Source organism: Diaporthe batatas (assembly GCF_019321695.1).
Source record: "Diaporthe batatas strain CRI 302-4 chromosome Unknown Contig00006, whole genome shotgun sequence".
Classification (NCBI taxonomy): domain Eukaryota; kingdom Fungi; phylum Ascomycota; class Sordariomycetes; order Diaporthales; family Diaporthaceae; genus Diaporthe; species Diaporthe batatas.
Genome location: NW_025408553.1, coordinates 870,866 through 893,369, shown reverse-complemented (window position 1 = coordinate 893,369; position 22,504 = coordinate 870,866). Strand labels below are relative to the sequence as shown.

Sequence of the window (22,504 nt, the reverse complement as noted above, 5' to 3'; positions counted from 1 at the left end):
ATGCAATTCAACATCATCGCTGTCGTGGCCAGTCTCTTGGCACCTCACCTTACGACCGCAACACCCGTTGCCTCCCCGAGAGGTGGAGGCGGGTCTGTCGGTGGCGGCCATGCAGGAGGCTTCGGAGGTGGAGGCTTCGGAGGTGGAGGCTTCGGAGGTGGAGGAGGAGGCGCCAAAGGCGGGAGCTTCAGCGGAGGTTCTATCTCGTCCTCGTCCGGGCGCGGCGGCAGCTTCGCGGCCGGGGCTGCTACTGGCTATATCGGTGGTATCTGGTCTGTCACTCCCCCCCCCTTTTCACCATGCTTCTGTGCCCTGACTAAAATCTATACAGGGTCGGCCATGGTCCCTACCATGGCGGAGGAGGTGGTGGCAGTTCAACCGAAGAGCCACCCCCTGCCGACTGCGTCGTGGCCAAGGCCGTGAACAAGGAGCTGAAGCCGAGCGTAGACTGCTTCTACTCCTGGGAGCACTGGCACTATGACAACTTCCTCTTCTACGTGATCCGCATCACGCCCACCGGCCAGATCAGCAAGGGCTGGGCCCAGGGTGTGTGGGACAACATCAAGGGAGAGGTAAATTTGAATAAGTCCCCCCCCCCAGCCGTGAACTTCATCACGCTATCATTTACGTGTGAAACTGATGCGGGAAAAAACAACAACAGTGTGGCTCCAATCATATCGACTTCTCATCACGAGAGAGTCACCGCTTCCACAACGTCAACGAGCAGTTCGGAGAGTCGCGCGAGATCAACGGCACCACCTTCCACGGCCTCGAGATGACCGTCCCCTTGGATAAGTGGACCCCGGAAGAGGATGAGAAGAGCTGTGTCACCGCGGCTATTAAGAAGGCCTCGTGTGGTGTCGACCTGTCCTTCGTCAACGGGTCGTGCTACAGGAAGCCAGGAACTTTGCTTGCACCCATCACCATCAACGGCGAGAAATGAGGGCTGGCTCAGATCAGCTTCGGCCATAGTGTTAGGGTTCGCTATTTTTGGGTTGACTTTTGATCCGCAAAGACCTCGTTGTCTCTTTCAAGTGTCAGGAACTCGGGAGGAAACATCAAATGTTCGTACTCGAACCGATTTGGAAGGATATTGCTGCTTCGTACTGTATAACTACTTAAATTATCTCAATACCCAAACAAATATTTAGGATAGAAATGTACTGATACTCACAACCTATTACTTAAGTACATGATAGATAAACTCGAAATACAAGCAAAGTGAAGAGCCGTCATCCGTTGACTGCCTTGACTATCCCCGGCTGCGGATTCCAAGAATCAAAACCCATCGCCTCCTGACTCACATCGTTCAACCCGTAAGCATACGCCCCGTCATCATGGACCGTCGTCCGCCGCATATCCCTCTTGAACCGCGTCTCAAAGGGACCCCCCGCCGCCCGGTGCAAGACCGCCCGGTTGTCCCAGATGATCATATCCCCAGGCGCCTCCCAGCCCACAGATATGACGTACTTGGGCTGAGTGACGTGGTCATAGAGCCTCTTGATCAACGCGCTCGACTCGGACCTGTCCATCCCCTCGACATAGCACAGGTGCGCCCCGACGTACAGGCTCATCCTCTCCGACGGCTCATGCACCTGCGCCATCCTGTGCCGGGCCATCGGCCCCGCCTCGGGATCCAGATCCTTAAAGTACTCCGGGTCCGCGAGCTTGCGCGAGTGCGAGATAGAATGCGCCCCGATGAGCCCCGTGTCCCCGCCGGCGCCGAGCAGCCTCGCGCGGGTCTCCTGGTCCAGCTCGTCCCACGCCGTCCGGGCGTCCGCGAACTCGGTGTTGCCGCCCTCGCCGGCGGGCGGGATGATCACGGCCCGCAGCAGCGAGTACGAGGAGCGCCGCGGGTTGAAGCTGCTGTCGACGTGGAAGAGGGCGTTGCCCTTGTTGTAGTGGGCGCGTGGGTGGTCCGCGGGCACGATCTCGCCCTCGGCGTCGAGGTTGCCCGCGTCGAAGAGCTCGAGGTGCTCGTAGCGGAGCTTGCGGCCCGGCGTGAGGTACCGCTTGATGTTGTCGAGCTCGCCGAGCCGCCTGCTGAAGGTGACGTGGGAGTCGTCTGTGAGGCCGGTGCCGCGGAAGACCACGAAGCCGTACTATGTCATGGTTAGAAAATGATGTCGGGTAGCGAAGTCCGGTGTGATGTTCCGGTGGTTGTTCTCGAAAGAGCGAAAGGGAGAGGGAGATGTCCTCCGTATTTCGTGATGCCCCGTGTCAACTGGCTCTCTACTCTACCCTCTTCATGCCTCACGGCACTTGGTAGAATCCCGATATCGACGCAAGCTTAGTGAAGAAGAACTAGGCATGAAATCAGATCATTGACTTCGTACCTTGGCCAAAGCAGCCTTTATTTCAGCAAATTGCGCATCGGACAGGTTTTCGAAATCCACCCCTTCGATCTCGGCCCCGAACGTAGGATGAAGCTCTTTCACCGTGAGCCCCTCAGGTGAAGGCTCTTGAGTCTCTTGGACGATGCCTGGCATTTCTCAAGAATGTTATGTTTGTTCCTGTATATGTGTACTAGGAGTGCCCGCAAATCAGTAAGACGCCGTTCAATGGACAGTGCACAATAGTCGGGAGCTTTCCAATGGCCGGTATGAAGATGTTCTATTGCGATGCTGATATATATTTATATATATATATATATATATATCTACCGTCTGCACATGCGGGCCTCTAATTCCGCCATTTGCCGGATGGCAGTGAGGCGGGGTGCGGGGGATCGCCCTGTCTCGATGGTTAGCTGCTCTATGCTGTGAGAGTAGCTACCCGGCCTGGGCGAAGATTGTCGTCTAACACTATGTGAGAGAGGATCCTGTCGGGAGCCCGTTTCAATTGCGCTGGAGAAATGTAATCCCGGCCAAGTCTAAGTCTGTTGCTCCTGTGACCACCTCCAACCCTTTCGGCGGGTGGGATTCGGAGCTCTAGTGCAAGCACGTCTATTTTCCAAGAATGCTTGCCCTCTTTAACATCTTTCCGACTTCTCAATCCTCTGGGAACGTACGGCTCGTATGTCAGCGGTCAAGAAGCAGATCAAGCCTCGATAACCATATAACATCGCTAGCCATTAAAGCAGCGACTCAGCTGGCTCCTTTCCATGACCTGCGCGGCGAGACCTGGCCACGAAGGAGTAAAGCCATTGCTCCTCCGCACGAGGCATCCCGGCTGGAGCTATATTGTAGCGAGACGAGAGAATAGTTGGCGGGGGCGCTTTCACTGCAACCTCCGGGGGACGGGTCATGCAAGGGCTGGCCCATTGATTCGCCGTCTCAAGATATTGTGGGTGAAATCAGCCCTTGTCCAGCCCCCGTGCCTTGATGAAGCGCACGATCTGCTCACGCGTGAGCTTATCATTGTACTGTTCCTGGCAATCATAGAATGAGATGAGCTCCTGGGTACAGTCGACCATGCCCTCGATGTCCATACTACTTTCGGCGAGCCACAGGCCAAAACGCTGCACTTTCGAGTACCGCTCGCCCTTCTCCTTAGTCAGGGCTGCCGACTGTGCAGCGGTTGCAGCATCCACCGGTGTCTGTCCCGGGGGCGCACCCGGCGTGGGAGTCTGTCGCGCCTGAGCTTGTGCAAGGGCCGCGGTCACTGCATTGATTCCAGCCATGTTGGGCTGGCCCATGGCACTGCCAGACCCTTGAGCCGTGCCAGCCTGACCGCTGTTTGGCGACGGCCGGAACAGGATGGCGAGCAGTATCGCGGTGAGGGCAATTGTGTGTGGTGGGTATAGGAGCGGAAGGTCGGTCATGTAATGGTCGTTAACAATGGACCACGCCAGTGTAACCTCGTCCTGGGTCAGGTTAAGACTGGATTGGAGGCTGGTCAGGGTGCGATAGGGCTGGTGTACGATGAGGTGCGAGTTCATTTCGGATATGAGCCAGAACTCGCACTCTCCGATCTTGGATGGGTCGTTGTAAAGCTGCATGTCTGCGGTGTTCGGGCCTCTTGTCAGCATCCTCGCGCTAGGACGGGGGTTTTGTCTCGTCGTGTTTCGGCTGGAGGCGTCGTACCTGTCCACAAACTCCTCGCCTCCTGGTTCACCAGCCTGATGTGTTGGGGGCACTCCTCCATCTTGCAAGCCAAGTATAGCGCGGTAGTGATGACGAGGAATGGATTTGTTTTCCTGATCTCGACCTTGATGTAGAATCGCTTGATGTAGACCTGGGCGGTGGCCATGGCCTGCTGTCTGACCCCGAGCCGCTTCCCGAGCCGGTTGATCTCTGCAGTCGACGGCAAGGACTTGTCAGTAGGTCGGAAGTGACAGAAGGCTGCACTAGGGGCGCTCACGTTGGTTGAAGAAGATGTTCAGGTGCCTCCATTGTGGCAAGCCGAAGCTCTGGACGAGACCCGGGTCCTCATCCTCGAGTCTCTGGCGCATCGACGCCAGCTGCTCCTTGGTGAACTGCCAATGTTTTCTCTGAGTTGACTCCCAGTAGTTGGCAGCCATGCTGGAAGAGGAATCAAGACAGGCCCACGGCACTGTGGCCGTAGCTTGGTTGGTAACTGATGAGAAGTCCGGACGTGGGACCCGGATGATCTAGTCCGCAGTACGGACAATAGGCTGGGCTGGGCGCTCCTGGCGCTGCAGCATCTCTTGCGTGTACGGAAACCAGAGTTCGGCGTGTCGGCTCCATGTCGGCCACCGGAAGGTCCGCCGGGCTGGTCCAGGGTCATCCAAGCGGGGCTGTGTTACTATGAGAAGATCCTGGTTGGCCCCAGGGGAAGGTTCAAGACAAGCCCAGGAGGTGCTGGGAGGCAGCTCGTCCAGTAGTAAGATCGCCTCGGCCCGAGAAAGGAGAGACAGGTCAGATCCCTGATCAAGGGGACGAGGCCCAAAGGTGGGGGCACGACCCGAGAGTGAGTGACTTGAAAAGTGGGTTTTTTTTCATTGTCAGCAAACCTTGGGAAAAGGAGGACCTCCCATTGGGGGGCCCTGGCCAGGCCAGACGGCGCAGGACCTGGAGGTGACAGCTCGCCCGCCCTCCGCCGCTAACCACAACCATAACCACCCGCCAAAACCACTTAAACCAGCGACAGCTCCTCGGATGACCGCATAGTCTGGATCGACCAGCAACACCACCCCGCGTGCCCACGCAAGTCACTGACCTTGTGCGCCGAGAACAGCCGGGTGACACGAACGTCGACTGAATCACGCATGCCCCTTGTCGACGCTTATCTCGTCGATACCGGATCGCACAAGACAACGGGGAGCCGAATCATGATATAGGAACATATTCGACCTTGCGCGACACCCCCGACCATCTGCTCGGGTCTGGACGATATACGACGGTATATTTGCGCCCGTGGCGTCACCAAAGACAGTAATCCAACAGTTGCCCTGCCGACGACCCGCCTTGCGATGATATCATAGTAGCCACATGAAGATCACCCAAGTGGTCGAGGACTTCGAGATGGGGATGGAGGAATCACAGAACCAGCGCGACAGCCGCGTCGAGGAGCTGTGGAGGAAGCTGGACCCGCAGGGCACGGGGGAGCTGGACCTCAAGAAGCTCCAGAAGGGCCTGCGGAGGATAGACCATCGTCAGCTTGGACCAGAACCGCCGTGTTGTGCACTAGACGGGTGGCTAACGCGCTAGGACAGCTATGAAGAACGCCGACGACCTGCTGGGGGAGATTATCAGGGTGGTTGACACCAACCGGGACGGCAAGATACAGTACGAAGGTAGGGCCCATCTGCCAGAGACTCTCGGGTTGAGCAGGCGCTGATACTGGCTGGCTGCTGCTGTGCAGAGTTTCGTGTGTTTGTGGAGGCTGCCGAGCGCCAGCTGCTCCGTCTCTTCAAGTCCATCGATCATAATCACGATGGCAAGGTTGGTCGCGAGGAGCTGAGCGTTGCCTTCCAGAAGGCTGGGCTGGCCGTGCCCAAGAGGCGGCTTACTGGGTTCTTTGAAGAGGTCGACACGAACCGCGATGGATTCATCAGTTTTGACGAGTGGCGGTAAGCGACCCCTTCCGACTTTCTTGCCCTGGATCATCCTGCCCTTGTCGTGTCCCTCTTGTGTGTTGTCCCATGGCCATGCGTTCTGGGTTGCGATGTCTCGTCCGTCTGCAGGCTGAGAGACGGGGACAAGGATTCCTGCCTCGACCGACCATGTCAATCACTCAGCGGCATTGATCCACTGCTCTTCGAGGGAACTCCAGGCAAGGGCGGCGCCTTCGATCTGATTCACCTCTAGTCAAGCACACCAATGGCGGCTAAGGTGGTGTGTGTCAACCGGACGGGTGACTAGTGGGGGACGGTTTTGAGGTGGCCCTTTTCGCCCAGAACTTCACCTTCTATCCCATGCAATTTTTTGGTTCAAGACAGAACGAAGCTAATGGTTGGCCATGCACAAAGTGACTTTTTGCTGTTTATGCCCACAAACCCAAGCGGCTCACCTCTCGAGGCTGCATTATCATATTATTCTTCTATTGTTACTATTAATGCTGAAGGCGATTCTATGGTCACGGATGAGACACTCGAGGGCATAGGTACGACCGGCTTCCTTCTTCACGCATTTTTTGGCTCCATCCTCAGGCTTGCACAACCTGCCCCCTCTGATCCGCCTCCCAAAATCAACCAACCTGGACTCCCGACTGCGGCCTCCCCGGCGTCCACCCCCTCGTCAGAGTCGACCTTGTCTTCAAGAAAACCCCCTCTCTCGTCACAACTCAAACCACCACTCGACGGTGGATCTTCGACCCCACCAGACAACAGCCACATGGCACCTGTCTATGCCAAACGTCCTCCTCAGCCTGCTGCGGGCAGCGTCCAAGGCACGATCCAGCAGGCCACTGGAGGCGCCGTCAGATCCCTCCAGGCCATGAGCGCAGGCACTTCGTTCGGCGGCGGCGATAGCAGCGATTGCGACGACGACTTTTTGGACATCCACAACCACCACCCCCAGCTGCTATGGCGCGAGATTGATGGCGAGTGCGAGGATGAGGATGAGCTTACAAAATCGAGACTGACCCAATACCTGCCTGAACCAGGTTACTTCCTTGCCGGTGCTCTCGCAGGCGGGATCTCACGTACCGCGACAGCTCCCCTCGATCGCCTCAAGGTCTACCTGCTCGTCAACACAACGACAAAGGCTGGCGTCGCTGCTGATATTGCCAAACAAGGTCAACCTCTAGCCGCTGTCCGCACCGCTGGCAAGCCAATTGGCGATGCTATCCATGCCCTGTGGAAGGCCGGTGGTTTCCGAACCTTCTTCGCAGGTAAGCATGATCAAAGTCCCTTACTCCCCAAAGGTAAAATCATGTCGTCGTTGGTGCAGAGCTGACAATACCCACAGGGAATGGCCTGAACGTGATCAAAATCATGCCTGAAACCGCGATCAAGGTGTGTTGCCCTGCAGAACCTCTAACCAAGGAGCAACTTCAACTGACCATCTGCAGTTCGGCTCGTACGAAGCAGCGAAGCGCACCCTGGCCACTCTTGAAGGTCACGACGACCCGACCAGAATCAACCCGTACTCAAAGTTCGCTGCTGGCGGCGTGGCAGGAATGACTGCACAGTAAGTACACTGCACTACAACCAGTAGATCAAGAAAGAGGCATTGACGGTGTTGAACAGGTTCTGTGTATACCCACTGGACACCCTCAAGTTCCGTCTGCAGTGCGAAACTGTTGAAGGCGGTCTGACTGGCAACGCGCTCCTCGTGCAGACCGCCAAGAAAATGGTGGCTGAGGGAGGCTTCCGGAGCGCGTACCGAGGCATCACTATGGGACTGGTTGGCATGTTTCCTTACAGCGCCATCGACATGGGCACGTTCGAGTTTCTGAAGAAGACCTTCACGCGATACAAGGCACGCTACACTGGACTCCACGAGGAGGATGCGGCGCCCGGCAACGTCATGACTGGTATTATCGGCGCGACTTCGGGTGCCTTTGGCGCCACGGTGGTCTACCCTCTCAATGTCCTTCGCACACGACTGCAGACGCAGGGCACGGTGATGCACCCACCGACATATACCGGGATATGGGACGTGGCGCGGAAGACGTACAGGAACGAAGGCCTCCGAGGCATGTACAAGGGACTGACGCCGAACCTGCTCAAGGTCGCCCCGGCCCTGAGCATCACGTGGGTCGTCTACGAGAACTCGAAAGCTTTCCTCGGCCTCCACTGAAACGACGAAGGCGCTGCCGTGGAATCCCTCGACAAAGAAGGAGGAATACCGGCAGGGACCATTGTCGTAGTGGCGAAACCCAATCTCGAGAGGGATGGGAGCCAACCCAGGCACCGTATGTCTGACAAGAGAATACCAAGTCCTGGTGAGACGAGGACCAAGGGGCGGAGGCGAATAGCGGCTGCGGAGCAACATGCACGGGGGCATTTTCTAAGGCGTTTGAGAGAGGCGGGACATGAATTCAGCACTGATTTGAATCAGGCATATGAGTCGATCTATGCCGTCGGCGTCGAGAAACAAGGAAAGCAAAGTAGATTACAGGTGATACCAGGAGAGGCATTTGTGGTGGATCAACAGTCGTCTGACGATATACTCGACAGAGTAGGCGGCATGAATGGGTTGCATACCGTCCCAACAGCGTCAAATCAAGTTCAACATTTCAAAATGTACCACACTAGCAGCCTGCTTATGTCGTTGATTGACTGCGTTGTATCGTCGAGTGGGCACCCAAAAGAAGGAAGCGAACCCTTGGAGCCAAGGCTAGACAGGAAAATCGAGGTTGTGAGAGACGGCGTCAGGCACGAGTCGGTCACACAAGGTGGAGGCGTGTACGGTGGGTGAAGGTATTCGTAAGTGTGCCCCCGGGAAATCCTTGCCGCGACAACGGATTGGCCAATGAGGGCATTCCCACAGCCTGAACCCCTCTCTGCTGCAAGCTTATTTGCAGCGCGGTTAGTCTGGATGGGGACTAAGTCGTCGAGGCTACGGCTCAGAGCCCACGCGTCCAGCGTCATTTTGCCTTTCGGAAGGATATTGTCCCTTGCTTATGGGCAGCTATCTGACAGCCCTGAGGGGCAGAGGGTCTTATCGAGCTTCCTCTTTTGTCACTTGTGACCATGCCAAATTACCGACTACGGAGTTCGGCACTCCCACTGCAGCTACCAAGGCGTCCTGTTGTTGGCGGAGAGAGGCCCCAGAGGAATTGTTCTGGAATTATGTCACCCACACTCCCCAGCGCCGCCCATGTGCATCTGTACGTTCCACTCTGCCCAGCCTTCCAAGATCTGCCAGGCTGACGAGGCGCCTTGTGGGCTCTCGTCTTAGCGCAACGCTTATATGTCGACGTCGACCGAGGCCCCCGTCCCCCGGCTAACTCTATTTGTGAATGGCGAGCTTGTCGCGGATCCTGCATGTTAGGCGAGTCGGTTTAAGGTTAGGTACATGTAATCGAGACGTCCCTGCCGGGCTCAATTGTCCCGTCTCCCGCGCTTTCTCTCTTATCCTTTCTTACATCCAGCCTGCCAGCGTGTGGATCTCCTCCAGGACAGACTGACGACGACCTCAACCTGGGTCGTAATCGTTGGAATTGGTCCCTCGCCCGGCATTGTTGTTGCCTGTGGTTTCCAAAATTATCTCTCCACCCGGCCGAGTAAGCAAGCATTGCCAAGCGGATCAACGTCTTTGCGCACCCAAGCTTCCAGACTTGGCTGCCTTCGATAGTTTCAAAGCGCTCCGCCAAGACGTTTCGGCACCATGCCGCCCTACCCTTATTCAGACAACATGTACTCGGGCCTCGACGACTCAGACGTCGAAGATGGCCCGCGGGTGGACGGAGGCGGAAACAGAAACACGCATGGGTACGGCCACGCAGCTCAGGTCGCTCAGGGTACCGGTTCAGGACCCTTCTCTGGTGGTTCTGGTGTCGGCGCTGGTGCCACTGGTACTCATGGTGGGGTTGATGCACACGTCGCAGACAACCACCACGACGAGGATCAAGTCCTGTCGCCCACGGACGGATATTTTGGCCGCTCTGGCGACTCCCCTTCGTCAGACCGCAGCATTGCTTACCCGGCCATCAACACCAATACAGGCAATCATCTGCACTCGCCGTCACATCACAGCCCGTCGGTAGATGCTGCCACCTCATCGTCGCATTACTCTGCAGCGGCATCATCCCAAGTCCCGCACGTGCCAGACGTCTGGGTCGACGACCCCAGCCTGGAGCAAGGAAGCACCGCCGAGAGCAAGGCAAGGGAAGCTCAAGAGGAGCGCGACCAGAACAGACGCCGAGCTGGCCGGCCACACCCATCGGACTTTGCCTCCCTTCCACATGGTGAAGACGGCGGGCCCTCCACCTTCCCGTCCCTGAACCAACAAACCCCATCATCGACGACTTTCGGGCCTGGACAGCAGTCGAGATACGCCTTCGGACCCGGCCTGTCATCCGCGCCGCCCCACCAGAGGTACACGCCGTACGCGTCCTCCTCCTCCTCCGCCGCGGCACAGTCACGCTCCCACCGCAGCGGGACGATATATTCCGAGCGCTCATCGCTCTTCAGCGAGGCTCCGCCAGCTTACACCCCCTCTCCCACCTCGCCGTCCACCTCCTACTCCAACAACTACCAGACCATCCGCCCATCCAGCAACATGGGTCGCATCTCAGAGTCAGAGTCCCGTGGCCTGCTGGCTGGTGGTGAATACCAGTCCGTCCCGCAGGACATGGGAGGCCAGCCCGACGATGACTACGCCACCTACACAAGACCCCAGAACTGGAGGGACCGCGTGAGGAGCCGCGTGGCCGGTCTCGACCGGAGGACCTGCAAGCTTGTTGCGCTTGGTGTCGTCCTGCTTCTCATTACGGTCGGGTTCCTCGTCAGCTCTTTTGCCGGCATCAAGGACGAGGTAAGCGCATACTTTCCTCTTTGTCTTGCCACCCTATCAGTCACTCTCAAATAAATGAGCTCGGTGACACGACAGCTCCTATGAGCAACAGAGGAGTGATAGCCCTGAAGAAAGTCTTATATGAGTTTCACCAAAGCGACTTATCAGTTGTCGTACACCTTTCGTCATCTATAACTTCAAAACGTGTGAAAATGATCATTATGCTCAGACAAGCTAACTCTGAACAGAGGAGGATCTCCGTGCCTGGTGGCTCTGGAGGCTCACCCATCAGCAAACTGCCAGCCCAGGACGACGATGGCACGAGGCTGGCATATCCACCCTTCGACGGAGAAATGCCCTGGGCAGACTCCGACATGTGCGCCAAGAAGGAAATCACGTACCCGGTCCAGACCTTCAAGGTCGAATTCGCCGAGACACGCAACCTCTCGTTCTTCCAGGACGTGAAGAAGGAAAACCAGGGCGGCCGTGACATCCGCGTCAGTGGTGAGGTCGTCATCCGCCGGTCCGGAAACGGCACGCCAGGCCCGGGCATCACCCTCGAGAGCGTCTCCAACGACGACCAGATCTCGCTCGACCTGGACTGGGACGAAGCCGAGCAGCGCCTCTACGTCCTCTCGCCCTTGTCCATCCCGTGGCCCTCCAACAGCCCCGAGTCGCCCTGCCTGCAGATCCGCTCGACCATCTGGGTCCCGCCCGGAAGCATCCTGGACAGCCTCAACGTCGAGAGCGTGCACCTCGGCGTCAAGCTCCTGGACAACCTCTCGATCCAGCTCAACAACTTCGCCCGCCTGGCCAGCACCATCGGGACTGTCGTGTCAGCCACCGACGGCGAGAAGGACCCGAGGCAGGTCATGCTCGAGGGGCCGCCCAAGTCGTTCGTACTCGACTCGCGCTACATCGAGGTCAAGACCCTGTCCAACGCCATCGCGGGCTCGTGGCCACTGTACGACTACCTCGGCCTCGAGACCATCGCGGGCTCCATCCGCGCCGGCGTCGTGCCCAAGGAAGCCCTCAAGGACAAGCCGCGCCCCGCGATCCTCTACGTGCACTCGACCTCGGGCCCGGTCGAGCTCCACGAGCCCGTCGAGGCCGCCGCGGCGGCCCTGGCCATGACCTCGCAGGGCACCGCGGTCGGCGCCGCGGCGCAGGACATCATCCCGCCGCGGCAGTACGGCGTAGACCTGTATACCATGTCCGGCACGATCAAGGGCTCCGTCGCCTTCAGCCACTCGTGCAAGGTCCACACCACCTCGGGCAACATCGATCTGACCCTGCTCCCCGTCTACGACAAGTCGCTGATCCAGGGCGGCGCCCCGAGCTCTTCGAACCTGCAGACCTCGACCACCAGCGGCACGACGGTGGTCAACGTCATGGATGCCCTGTGGAAGGACGTCCAGACGGGCTCGTACGTCGCCCTGCCCGCCCCGCCCCCGCCCCCTCCCGCTCCCGCGGCCGCCGCGCCTGGCGGTGTCGACGTCACCCCCATCGGCGCGGAGGACCCCTACAGCTACCTGGGCGACATGGAGGCCCCTGCCCCACCACCAGCCCCCGAGGAGGACGAGGTTGCGCCCGAGCAGCCCGCCGCCGTAGCACCGCCCGCCATCCGCGTCCTCACCGCAAAGCACACCACGACCAGCGCCGCCATCCGCGTCAACTACCCCGCGACGTGGGAGGGCCGCATCGACGCCGACAGCCTGACGGGCAAGATCGCCGTGACGGGCAAGGGCGTGCAGGTCATCCGGCGCGACGACGACTTCCCCGGGTACAAGGAGCGCGTCGTCGCGCAGAAGGGCCAGGACGGCCTCGGCGGCAACATCCACTGCCACACCACCTCGGGCAAGATCAGCGTCGCGTTCCCCTCCTGAGGGGGCCGGGGCGCCCTGGACTATCAGCAGCACGGAGGATGGGTGGGCCCCACCAGAACTCGTAAGAGGGTCGGTAGGGGGGAAGGAAACAGGGCAGCGAGCGCCCAAAGTAATGGGATTCCTCAGCGGTGAGAGACGCTTGGAGGAGGAGATGGCGGCAGACATGGCATCGCACTTACACAGGATTAGCGCGCGGGGTCCGCGGCGTCTGATGAGATTTTTTCATGATTACTACTAGTATTCAGACCGGGTCGTCGGGCCCGATGGAGTTGGAGGATATCTTGTTCTTTGGATCCGTGCTTATTTGGACTAGCCGGTTGATACACATCAATGCGAATTATGTTCTCCTCGAACCTTCTCTTTTGCTGTGTGACGGACGGACGGAGTGGGAATAAGCATGCGCCTGAACAGACATGTTTCTCGGGCATCGACGCGGTCCTCGCGACAACTGATGTTGAGGCGTTGCTGCTGGCAGTAGAACGCTACCACAAACTGTATGAAGTTGCATAAAAGAACATGTGATTCAGTCAAAATGGCACCCACGCGCGCGCGAGATGAGGAGGCTGGACCAAAGGCGATCAAGAGATGCTATTAAGTGGAATGAACGATCCCAGGGTCTCGACGACCATCGTCCGACAACTCGCCTCCCTAGGACCACATCACTACCTGCTAGTTCAATCTATTGCCTTTATTCGATGACAACGGACCGTCGTACGTCAACCTCAACGCCGACGCACACTCTGAGCCGACCTGTCACACCCGGACCCAAGAACAAACCATGCGCCGAAAGGAAATCTTTACCGACCTCCATGATGCCCTCAAGCAGTGCCATTCACAGACAACTGTTCCCAAGTCCTGCCCAGGTGGCCGAGGTCAGCGGATAACATCGCCCTCCTTCTCGATCCCCTCTAGATCCTCAAGGATGTCACTCCCGCCAAGCAGGCCGACGCCGCCAATGGTGGCCTTCTTGCCTCCCGACCAAACCTCGTGGAACTTGATGCTTTCGTCGCTGCCCGCAACAACAATACAACCCTCCATAAATGTTCGGTTCCTCTTCTTCTCCCTGTCTCTCCAACCACTCGACCGGCCCGTGGCATATTTGGCCGCCTTCCGGTCTGGCGGGCCCCGAGGATATGGGACGGCGTAGAGCGCCCGATGCTCGCCTTCCCATGGTATCGCTGCGACCTGCCGGCATTCAGGCCACGAGAACACCGCGATTCGGTACGGGTGCTCTGGCTGTGCGTAACCGAAAGTGGCGGCGATTTCTCTCCGCGTGGTAGACCAGATCAGACTGGTGACCTGCGAATGCACAGCAATGGTAGCGAGCGCAACTCCTGACGTCGTGTGGAAAAAGTGGATGCACTTGTCGTGGGAGCCGCCGCCAGTGGCGACCAGGCCCTCGCGCCAGGGACAGAATGCAATGGCCTTCACGGCCGCATTGTGTTCCCAGCGATGCTTTGCATGGCGCTCTTCGATGTGGCGTGGATCCCCTGAAGTGTCAGAGACTGGGTTGCGGAAATGTTCAGAAGCTGTAGGAACATTTAATGGCAGGGAGGGCGGATAGCGCGGTTGGACACGCTCGGCGACAAGACGATCCAGGTCCCAGAAACGCGTGGTCGTATCGGGGCGGAAGAAAGTCGCGAAGGGCGAGGGCCCGGTTGTGCTCGTAATGCGGTCATCAATCGAATCCATCGCGGTCAAGCGGCTGCCAGCACTGCTGGTTGATGAGTCCGATATCTGGCGCTGGCTCCATGTTGTATTGCGAACATTTGGGATCGACGATGACCTGGACGAACCTGTCCCAGACCCCATACTCTCCAGGAATCTTTTGAGGTTGAACCCCCGAGGCGGGATAGGCTCTCGGAACGCAGCAAAGACATTGCTCATATCCTGCTCGGGGTCGCTCTCTTCCTGGTAGTAACTTGTCACCTTCTCCGCCTCGAAAAGAAAGCACACGTTGTCGTTGCCCCCGCTCGCAAATAATTCACCGTTGAGAGACCAGGAAAGCCCGCATATTTGCTGCCTGTGAGCTGATATATAGGCAAGACATTGGACACTCCCTCGCCAATTGTGACGGTAGGTTTCATATGTTAGGGGCCACTCTACAGCATAATAGAAAATGTTGCCGTGTTCGTCACCGACGAGCAGGTCCTCATTCTCAGCCGGATGCCCAGGGTTGTGAGGACTCACAGACGGACGAATTGCAACCGTCGGCCTCTAGCTCACACAGGCGACGGGCGCCTGTTCCACGTGTGGAGAGAATCGGAACCGGGGATATTGGCGATCGTATAGTGTCGGTGCATCCCATAAAGACATGAGATTCAACAGTCCGTTCGATCGACCGTAGGCAAGAATACACTTTCTCCCTTGCTTCGAAGAAAAGTCGACTGTGCTTATCCACGATGAATCGTTTGGCCCATTATCCTCCAGCAGTTGCACTCCCGTGTCCTCAGACCAGCTATAGAGCCTCGTGCCAAGACCCACAGCTAAAGTCTGACAGATTGGCGAGAAAGCCAAGATCGAACAATAGTAATCGTCCCGTAGGCTTGGTGCATCGAGTACCTTGAATGGGGCCGTCGGCAGGGTTCGCATCTCGTGCTTGGATTTGGATACCGTACTATCTTGTTGGTCGTTCTTGACCAGCTGAGAGCCTTCCCAGTGTGTTCTGTTGTTCAAGACTGGGTCGGACCTCCTTTGCTGTCTCTTCGATCGAGCCGATGAGATGCCGCAGTCGAAGATTCTCGAGGACCAGTCGATGTCGAAAGCAGACGCAAGACGAGCCTCGTGCTTCTCGACGTCTTCTTGGGCCTTGGGTTTCAGCGCCGGAAACAGGGTGTTGAACAAAGGGGCGTTGGTGCCACTTTGTACGAGACCACCACGCCCATCATTAATGGCTCCATGACTAGGAGCCCTTCCTCCAACAGACCAAATACTGTTGCTTACCTGTGGTGACATTTCGTCAGCTGTTATTCTCTTGAAGGAAATGGAAGATGAAGCCGATTCTGTGCAGAGGTGTTCAACAGCTCACCCTCCTCTCCGGTGGATGATGGAGTCCGGGATCAAGTGTCGTGCTACTCTGGCCGGACCTTGCGGTTTTTCGGGACTCGGTTGGAGACGGTGGCAAAGGCCGTCGCCTGAAGCAGAAAGGATCAGGTGCATCTTTGTTGTGACGGACGAGACGCTCGGAAGAGGTCAATTCTTCCAAGGGCCTAGTAGTGCGCAACTTCTCAGATCCCGGTGTCTTGTGATCTCTCAGTGGCACGAAGCGATCGAGTGCCCTCAGGGAGCTGGCCCTGGACCCACTGATAGCGGTGTCAGATCCATGGCGAGGATGCTGAACCGGGCGCTTTGAGACCACTCGATACGAGTCCGTCCGTGACATTTTCCTGCGCGATGTTCGCGGCAGAGTTGCTGACCTCTGTCGGCCCGTACACGGGGACGGCGTAATGAAATGCTCGGAGTCATTGTCCGAATCCTGGATATCTGATATCTCGGAGCCAGTCCCGTCGAAAGACCGCCAGCTTCCGTCCTCACGCCTTGAAACCAGCGACAAAGAAGCGCGATTTGACTGCCTCTCCACGCATGTTTTTAGAGGGGATGATTCAAAAGATGCGTAACCGGAATCTGCAGAGCGATTTGTCCTAGTCAGGCCATCATGATGGAGTTGTCGCATCCGGGAGGATATGGGTGTGACAGGATCACCCATCTTGGATCGGGGACGGCGGGTCTCACTGGACGCTGGCTTCTCAGACACCTCAGTCTGGAGACAGCGCGGAGCGGATAAGAGTGATTGAAATAATGCAAGGTCTAACAGGGATATTCGGCGTTCAGAGTATTGTTGAGACAGATCGGGAGCACTGAACCCCCAGGCAGAGCGAGCGGATGAGTGAGAGCGGGCATCCGAGCTGACCAGCCAGGCGGCGCGGCGTGGAGCTTGCCGACAATAAAAGCGTGAGCACGACCCAACTGGAGGAAAACTCACTCCGAGATGATATTCCGTTGGCAAGGGCACGACTGAATGTTTGTGGTCGACTGGGACTCCCACGACAATGTTGCGGACAACAAGTCTGGAGATCGTAGGGAGAAGTCATCGTAGGGGGGCGGGCATAAGTAGGTTCCAGTGAATAATACAGGTGGAAGGAAATATGGAATGATACACCAGTCAGTGAAGCAGTCACACTCCAGAAGGGGGAAGGCGATTGAACGGAGTTAGGAAAACACAAGCACGTTCCAAGGTTTTTTGAGGGTATGGGTGAGACGCAGTCCCTACTGATCAACACTGTGATTTGAGCTGGACCTTCTCATATGCCTACCTAGGTATCCAGGTAGTAAAAAGCGCCTTCCCGACACGAAAGAAGCCAGGCTGACGTACGAGTTATCTACTAGTCAACTCTTGCCCAGGGAAGTTGTACACGTCATCATCACCTAAACATGTGGCACGAGTTGGTATAGTACTCAAATCGCGGAGTACCCTTTCCTACTAGTAGATTCTAAGGTATTATCATACAAGTGGGGGTCCACATGTCTTGGATAAGTAGGTGGACTACTGAAAGTTTCGTGTTGAGAGGGGCATGTGAAGGTCACCGACACCCATTACTATTGATCTGGGTTCTTTTCAGAGACACGCATTGCAATGTCTTGTACTGCCTGGATCAATCAGCGACTGGGCCCTGCCCTGCGGCTGCCGTTATATCCCTGTTCGAGGTTTCCATCGGCTTTCCAGGCTCCGAGAAAAACATATGCCATTTCTTGTCGTCTCGGGGAATGAGCTACACCTTGACGTGTTCTTTGGGCAGACGGAAGGCAGCATTGGCTCCCCTATATCCTAAGGTTCCCCAGCCATTGGCACCCACCCACTTGATATCGAAGCGTGAGAGGATGACGCTGGTGAAGGCCATAATCTCAGTGGAGGCGAAGTGGCGGCCGGGGCAGAGTGTAGCTCCGCCACCAAATGCTCGTGAATCGACCGGGTTGTGCTTCCTTGGTTTCACAAATCGCTTGTAGTAGAACACATTGACATTATCACCCCAGGCAGGAGACTCGGATGAGTTGTGCTGTACAATCCTTGGGACGAGGACCGTGTTTCCCCTGTGTCCGTTCCGTCAGTTCTCATGCACTGCATGTAATTGATGTAATGGCCAGCCAGCTAGAGGGGCAACTAAAGGGTGACCCCAGCCCGAAACGTACGTGACCAAGGCCTTGCCTGGCCTGCGGTTCCGCAACAGTGGCAAGGAGCTGGTGGTGAAAGGCAAAGCCGTCGACACGATTCGAGCTGTAGGGGCCGAGATGCTGGTGAGGAAGGAATACGCACCTGGAACAGAGAAATTCTCCCAGACCCTTGCCGGATGGGAGAGTCTTGCTATCGACAATTTGCTCGCCCAGGGCTCGAACACAAAATGGACATCTGCAGACCCTCGAGGCACCGTATCCGATGCTTTCTTGGAGACCTTCGTTGCTCTCAATACCGCCCTCTATGGTATTGAACCCGAGAACAAGTTGTACATGCCCATGGGAGGTGTATTATGGTACTAGCAACATGGGAGAGGTGCGCTCATGAGGAGGGAGCGCCAGTACTTGAGGACGTTGAGTATTGCATGATGTTGAGCCAAAGAGACACCGGTGACGGAAGCTATCAATGGTATGTCAGGCAATTGGAAAAAGCCGTCTACGGTAGGAAGCTTTTCGTCACCGACGGAGGGTATTTGGGGCTTGGAGAACCATCTGTGCAGGCAGGGGATGAGATTGTTTTCCTTGCTGGTTCTATATATCCTTTCACTATTCGAGATCTCGAGAGAGACACGTCTACATTCTTGGGGGATTGTTACGTCTATGGGTTTGATGTTCTGAAGCCACCTAGGTATTTGATGATGCGGACAAGCCTAGAATACATTTTCCAATAATTATTATAAAACTATTTACAGTTAAAAAGAACTGAGTAAATGTTTTGCTTATTATTCTTTGAATGTCGTTTTAGGATAATTCTCGAAAAGATTGATCTATATAACGACACGTACCACTGTAGGAAGGCGCCATGTACGTCTTCGGACGTACGCGGAATAGAAGCGAAACCAGGCAGACAAAGCATTGCGGACAAAGGCCTTGTCGGACGACCAGCATCCTGAACAAAGTATTGGAATGGACCCATTCTTGTACTAAGGGACTAATACATTGGGCAGTCAAATAAAGCACCTGCCACTATAGAAGTCTACATTTGGCTGTCTTCAACCACGCTCAATTTTCTATTCCATCAACCCACGCTCTATTACCAATAAGATTGGAAGTCACCCATATCACAGTTGGACGAGGCACCTGTTTGCTTCTCTTTGCCACAAGCGTTTTCAAATGTCTCCAATCCTCTACACAGCCCAGGAGCCAGTTGACTCACTAGTATGGGAGAATCCTGCCATACAGGTTCTTGTCGTCCTCATTATCGTCTCATTGCTAATTGGGATTTGTTACGCTGCCAAAGCTGCGTGGGGTAGACCACGTCAGTCAGGGGCCAGTGAGGACGATATTGAACTTCAGGAGCCAGCAAGGCAAGAGCACGGAATGTTCTACCTGAACCAAGACCAAGCGATAGTTCAGCCTCCACCTCCTGCTTACAGTCTATCCGCCATTAGACAGTCTATCAGCAAGTGTAAGTGGGTCAGAAAGCCAAGGTAATGCTGAAGAAGTGCCTGCACCTGGGAGATTAGAACACTCGAGCAGTCCGAGTCTTGCATAAAAGTAGCTGAGCACTTGTTCAGTACCCAGGTAAGTATTCGAATGTGGGGTTTAAGTGAGAAGACTGCCATAGTAGATCGCTGAATATCAATTTCAAAATTTCCTCGTCATAATCTCCTGCCTTATGGCAAGTTGATTACTTGTGCATCCCACTCCAAAGATCTTACGCTAGGGATTGTTGTTCCAGAGGATTGCTTGTTCTGTCTTGCCATCAGACCATTGACAATTCATAATTGCCCTCCTCCTCATGCAAGACCGGAAAATATGGCCCATTTGACCCAGGTGAGACTGACTGTAAACTTTAGCATGAGTAATCTGATTTACAAGACGACTTAAGTAAAGCAAAAAACAGGCTGGTAATTATGTGCTACAGGACCACAGTCCCCAGACCCAGTGCCTTTGAGCGCTCCAGGACAATGTTGAAAAAACATCAGTCCAGGGGAAAAATCTTAACTAAATGCTAACAGTAAAATGTAGCCTCGGACTCTAACCCTGTGATGCTGCCCGGCTGCTGTCCACTTGAGTGCGGTTGAGGCCAATGCAGGAAGGACAGCGGGGTTAACCTGATTGGACGGCCCCACCCCAAGGTTAGGGAACCACTACCTGGTACCGAGCTACCTCGTGCAAGCTAGCGTACTGCATACACAGTGTTGGCATCTATCGGACCACTACCGCTGACTGCCGCAAACGTCACCTCTCAAGCAACCTCCAAGCCAGCGGTCGAAGACCCTCGGTGTTACTTGGCCTTTCTCTTTGAGAGGGTCCGAAATGGCCAGTGTACGAGCACCTCTCACCGACAGAAACCCGAGCACAATCACGAGAAGTTGACTGATGGGAAGGCAACCAGCATGGCGTAGCCCGAACCAACCGGTCCCGCACTGAAGAGCAGAAGCAACAAGAACTCGACAAGATAGCAAAGTACCGCGACCTCGAAGGCCAGGTCCGATCACTGGTCGCCGATGCCAGCTTCACGCCCGACCTCCTGAAGCTGACGGCCAAGCTGCTCCGCCTCAACCCGGAGTACTACACAATATGGAACGTCCGCCGCAGATGTTTGCTAACCTGTGGGTTATCATCCAAACCGTCGCCTGGGTCGTCGCCCTCGAAGGCGTCGCAGAGTTCTTCTCAGAACGCCACTACCACCACATATTCCGCCGCATCCTCCTCCTCCTCCTCGACCGCGACCACGACCCCGCCAAACCCCGCGTCCCAGACAACTGGGAAGAGTGGTATTACGGCTGACGACGACGATGCCCCGGCCGTCCTCGGCGATGGCAGCGGAACGGATGAAGATCCAGGGCGCACGGAAGCTAGAGAGAAGGATCTCGACTCGCTCAGGTCCGAGCTGGGCTTTACGGTCCCGCTGCTGATGGAGTTCCCCAAGTGTTACTGGATCTGGAATTACAGGTCGTGGCTATTGCAGCAGGCCATAGAACGGCTGCACCCTCAGGCTGCGAGGCGCATATGGGAGGAAGAGCTGGGCCTCGATACCAAGATGCTGAGCAAGGACCGGCGGAACTTCCACGCATGGGGCTATCGGCGGAACGTCGTCAGCCACTTGGAGAGCGCTGCGCTCAACGGCAAGAGTATGGTCGAGTCAGAGTTCGAGTTTACTACCAAGATGATCCGGGTTGACTTGTCGAATTTCTCCGCATGGCACAATCGCAGCAAACTCATCCCGAGGCTGTTGGATGAGCGACAGGCCGACGAGGGAGCGAGGAAGAAGTTTTTTGACGATGGTACGGTGACTTGACATTCCTTCAGCCTTGCAGTGCGGCTAACCCACCCTCAGAGCTGGCTTTGATCAAAGAGGGCTTGAACGTAGGGCCTGAAGACCAGTCACTCTGGTACTACCACCAATTTTTGATGCTGGATTTGATCGAACATGACACACGACCGACCATCACAGCCAGTTTCACCGTTGATGAGAGGTTGGAATACATCACAACAGATATAGTGGATATCAAGGACCTACTCGAGGACTATGATGACTGTAAACTAATATACGAAGCGCTCATCGAGTGCACACTGGCATTGTCGACAATGGAGAAACGAAAGCCGTCGGGCGAGGAGATGGCGGACCTGGAGACCTGGCTCTCCAAGCTACAAGAGCTGGACCCCATGAGGAGAGGTTGCTGGGATGATATGGGGAGGCAGCTAGGTCTCACTATCCAATAACGAAGCGAGGCGTACCGATTGCGGAATTCATCCAAGACATGTGGTCTGTCGGAACACGCCCGTTTCACCGATCCCTGGCCAATATTCGAGCACATGCCTGGGTGTACTCGAGCCAAACGGAATGAATTGTAATGAGTCCGGATGCGGATGTGATGGGAGGATTGAGTCGCGTGGCTCGGTGACCACTTTGGCCAGCTTTGTTTCTATGACGGCATTCCTGCATCGAGTCACAAACCTTGCCTGTGAATCCCTCTCACGATCAGTAAGACTTCAGACGGCATCACCAATCATTTCCACGGTCACAACCCGATGCGGAACAGTCTTCTCACTTTCGAACCACCCCGAGGGCAGGGTTGCCGTTCACTACACTCAGTGTAACAGTGTAGTGTAGAGGGAGGAGGAGGAGGAGGAGGGGGAGGGAGGAGAAGTTTGGGTGATAAATGACGCAACCCTCTCGTGGTACGGGTGCAACCTGTGTCGTTTTCTTGCGCCAGCCATCACCGACGCCACGGAGCGCGGCCTCCTGAATGCGTAGCTTTCCGGGCATGTTGCGCAACTGGCTGACAACGGCTGATGTCATGCTGGGCTGTCGAGAGTGATGATTGAAAGTTCTGGGACAAAGGGTTGTCTCAAAGTCACATTTGTCACAAAGGATCAGAATGGGCCATTGTTCAGTGTCGCTATTCAACCATTGTCGTCTTCAACAAAGTCCCATTATGAAGCTCGCAACACCACGATTCACCAACCACGGAAGCTCCAAGGTTACATATGTACAGCCCAGCAAGAAAGTCGCACCTTGTGTGGTTACTGTCACGTTCTTCCCAAACTTCTGACCTAGAGGTCAAATAAATCTTCACTTACTGAGCACATTTTCTCTCAACGAGTACTCACCAAGCTGACAACAGCCCG

At 56.0% G+C, this 22,504-nt stretch overlaps 7 protein-coding genes across 7 annotated transcripts; 4 read left to right on the top strand and 3 right to left on the bottom strand.

The window, feature by feature from the left end:
• Nucleotides 1–943, top strand: KVR01_006091 (uncharacterized protein; the record flags this gene model as incomplete). The annotated part of the gene is made up of 3 exons (XM_044792041.1): nucleotides 1–272; nucleotides 332–572; nucleotides 662–943. 3 exons carry the CDS (start codon nucleotides 1–3, stop codon nucleotides 941–943), a joined length of 795 nt encoding a protein of 264 aa, XP_044644894.1.
• A 227-nt stretch (nucleotides 944–1,170) lies between these two features.
• KVR01_006462 (uncharacterized protein) lies at nucleotides 1,171–2,489 on the bottom strand (the record flags this gene model as incomplete). Its single annotated transcript, XM_044793356.1, has 2 exons — nucleotides 1,171–2,102; nucleotides 2,337–2,489. 2 exons carry the CDS (start codon nucleotides 2,487–2,489, stop codon nucleotides 1,233–1,235), a joined length of 1,023 nt encoding a protein of 340 aa, XP_044645265.1. The 3' UTR covers nucleotides 1,171–1,232.
• An 806-nt stretch (nucleotides 2,490–3,295) lies between these two features.
• Nucleotides 3,296–4,462, bottom strand: KVR01_006307 (cyclin-dependent protein serine/threonine kinase regulator SSN8; the record flags this gene model as incomplete). Its single annotated transcript, XM_044783819.1, has 3 exons — nucleotides 3,296–3,942; nucleotides 4,026–4,235; nucleotides 4,303–4,462. 3 exons carry the CDS (start codon nucleotides 4,460–4,462, stop codon nucleotides 3,296–3,298), a joined length of 1,017 nt encoding a protein of 338 aa, XP_044645110.1.
• A 931-nt stretch (nucleotides 4,463–5,393) lies between these two features.
• On the top strand, nucleotides 5,394–8,147 carry KVR01_006345 (uncharacterized protein; the record flags this gene model as incomplete). The annotated part of the gene is made up of 7 exons (XM_044789593.1): nucleotides 5,394–5,556; nucleotides 5,618–5,698; nucleotides 5,767–5,974; nucleotides 6,374–7,236; nucleotides 7,314–7,360; nucleotides 7,417–7,535; nucleotides 7,595–8,147. 7 exons carry the CDS (start codon nucleotides 5,394–5,396, stop codon nucleotides 8,145–8,147), a joined length of 2,034 nt encoding a protein of 677 aa, XP_044645148.1.
• A 1,079-nt stretch (nucleotides 8,148–9,226) lies between these two features.
• KVR01_006217 (uncharacterized protein) lies at nucleotides 9,227–13,047 on the top strand. The gene is made up of 2 exons (XM_044784515.1): nucleotides 9,227–10,829; nucleotides 11,057–13,047. Exons 1-2 carry the CDS (start codon nucleotides 9,681–9,683, stop codon nucleotides 12,692–12,694), a joined length of 2,787 nt encoding a protein of 928 aa, XP_044645020.1. The 5' UTR covers nucleotides 9,227–9,680; the 3' UTR covers nucleotides 12,695–13,047.
• Nucleotides 13,048–13,567: 520 nt separating this feature from the next.
• KVR01_006406 (uncharacterized protein) lies at nucleotides 13,568–16,400 on the bottom strand (the record flags this gene model as incomplete). The annotated part of the gene is made up of 3 exons (XM_044793744.1): nucleotides 13,568–14,879; nucleotides 14,964–15,637; nucleotides 15,723–16,400. The coding sequence occupies 3 exons, from the start codon at nucleotides 16,398–16,400 to the stop codon at nucleotides 13,568–13,570; spliced, it is 2,664 nt and encodes an 887-aa protein (XP_044645209.1).
• Nucleotides 16,401–20,185: 3,785 nt separating this feature from the next.
• Nucleotides 20,186–21,595, top strand: KVR01_006273 (Rab geranylgeranyltransferase BET4; the record flags this gene model as incomplete). Its single annotated transcript, XM_044794200.1, has 3 exons — nucleotides 20,186–20,194; nucleotides 20,265–21,156; nucleotides 21,210–21,595. 3 exons carry the CDS (start codon nucleotides 20,186–20,188, stop codon nucleotides 21,593–21,595), a joined length of 1,287 nt encoding a protein of 428 aa, XP_044645076.1.
• Between the last annotated feature and the right edge of the window lie 909 nt (nucleotides 21,596–22,504).

Excerpts from the sequence above, each read along its gene's own strand:
- KVR01_006217 (XM_044784515.1), top strand. The coding sequence starts at position 9,681 with ATGCCGCCCTACCCTTATTCAGACAACATGTACTCGGGCCTCGACGAC. Across the intron at positions 10,830-11,056 it reads TTGCCGGCATCAAGGACGAG|AGGAGGATCTCCGTGCCTGG; the intron begins GTAAGCGCATAC and ends AACTCTGAACAG.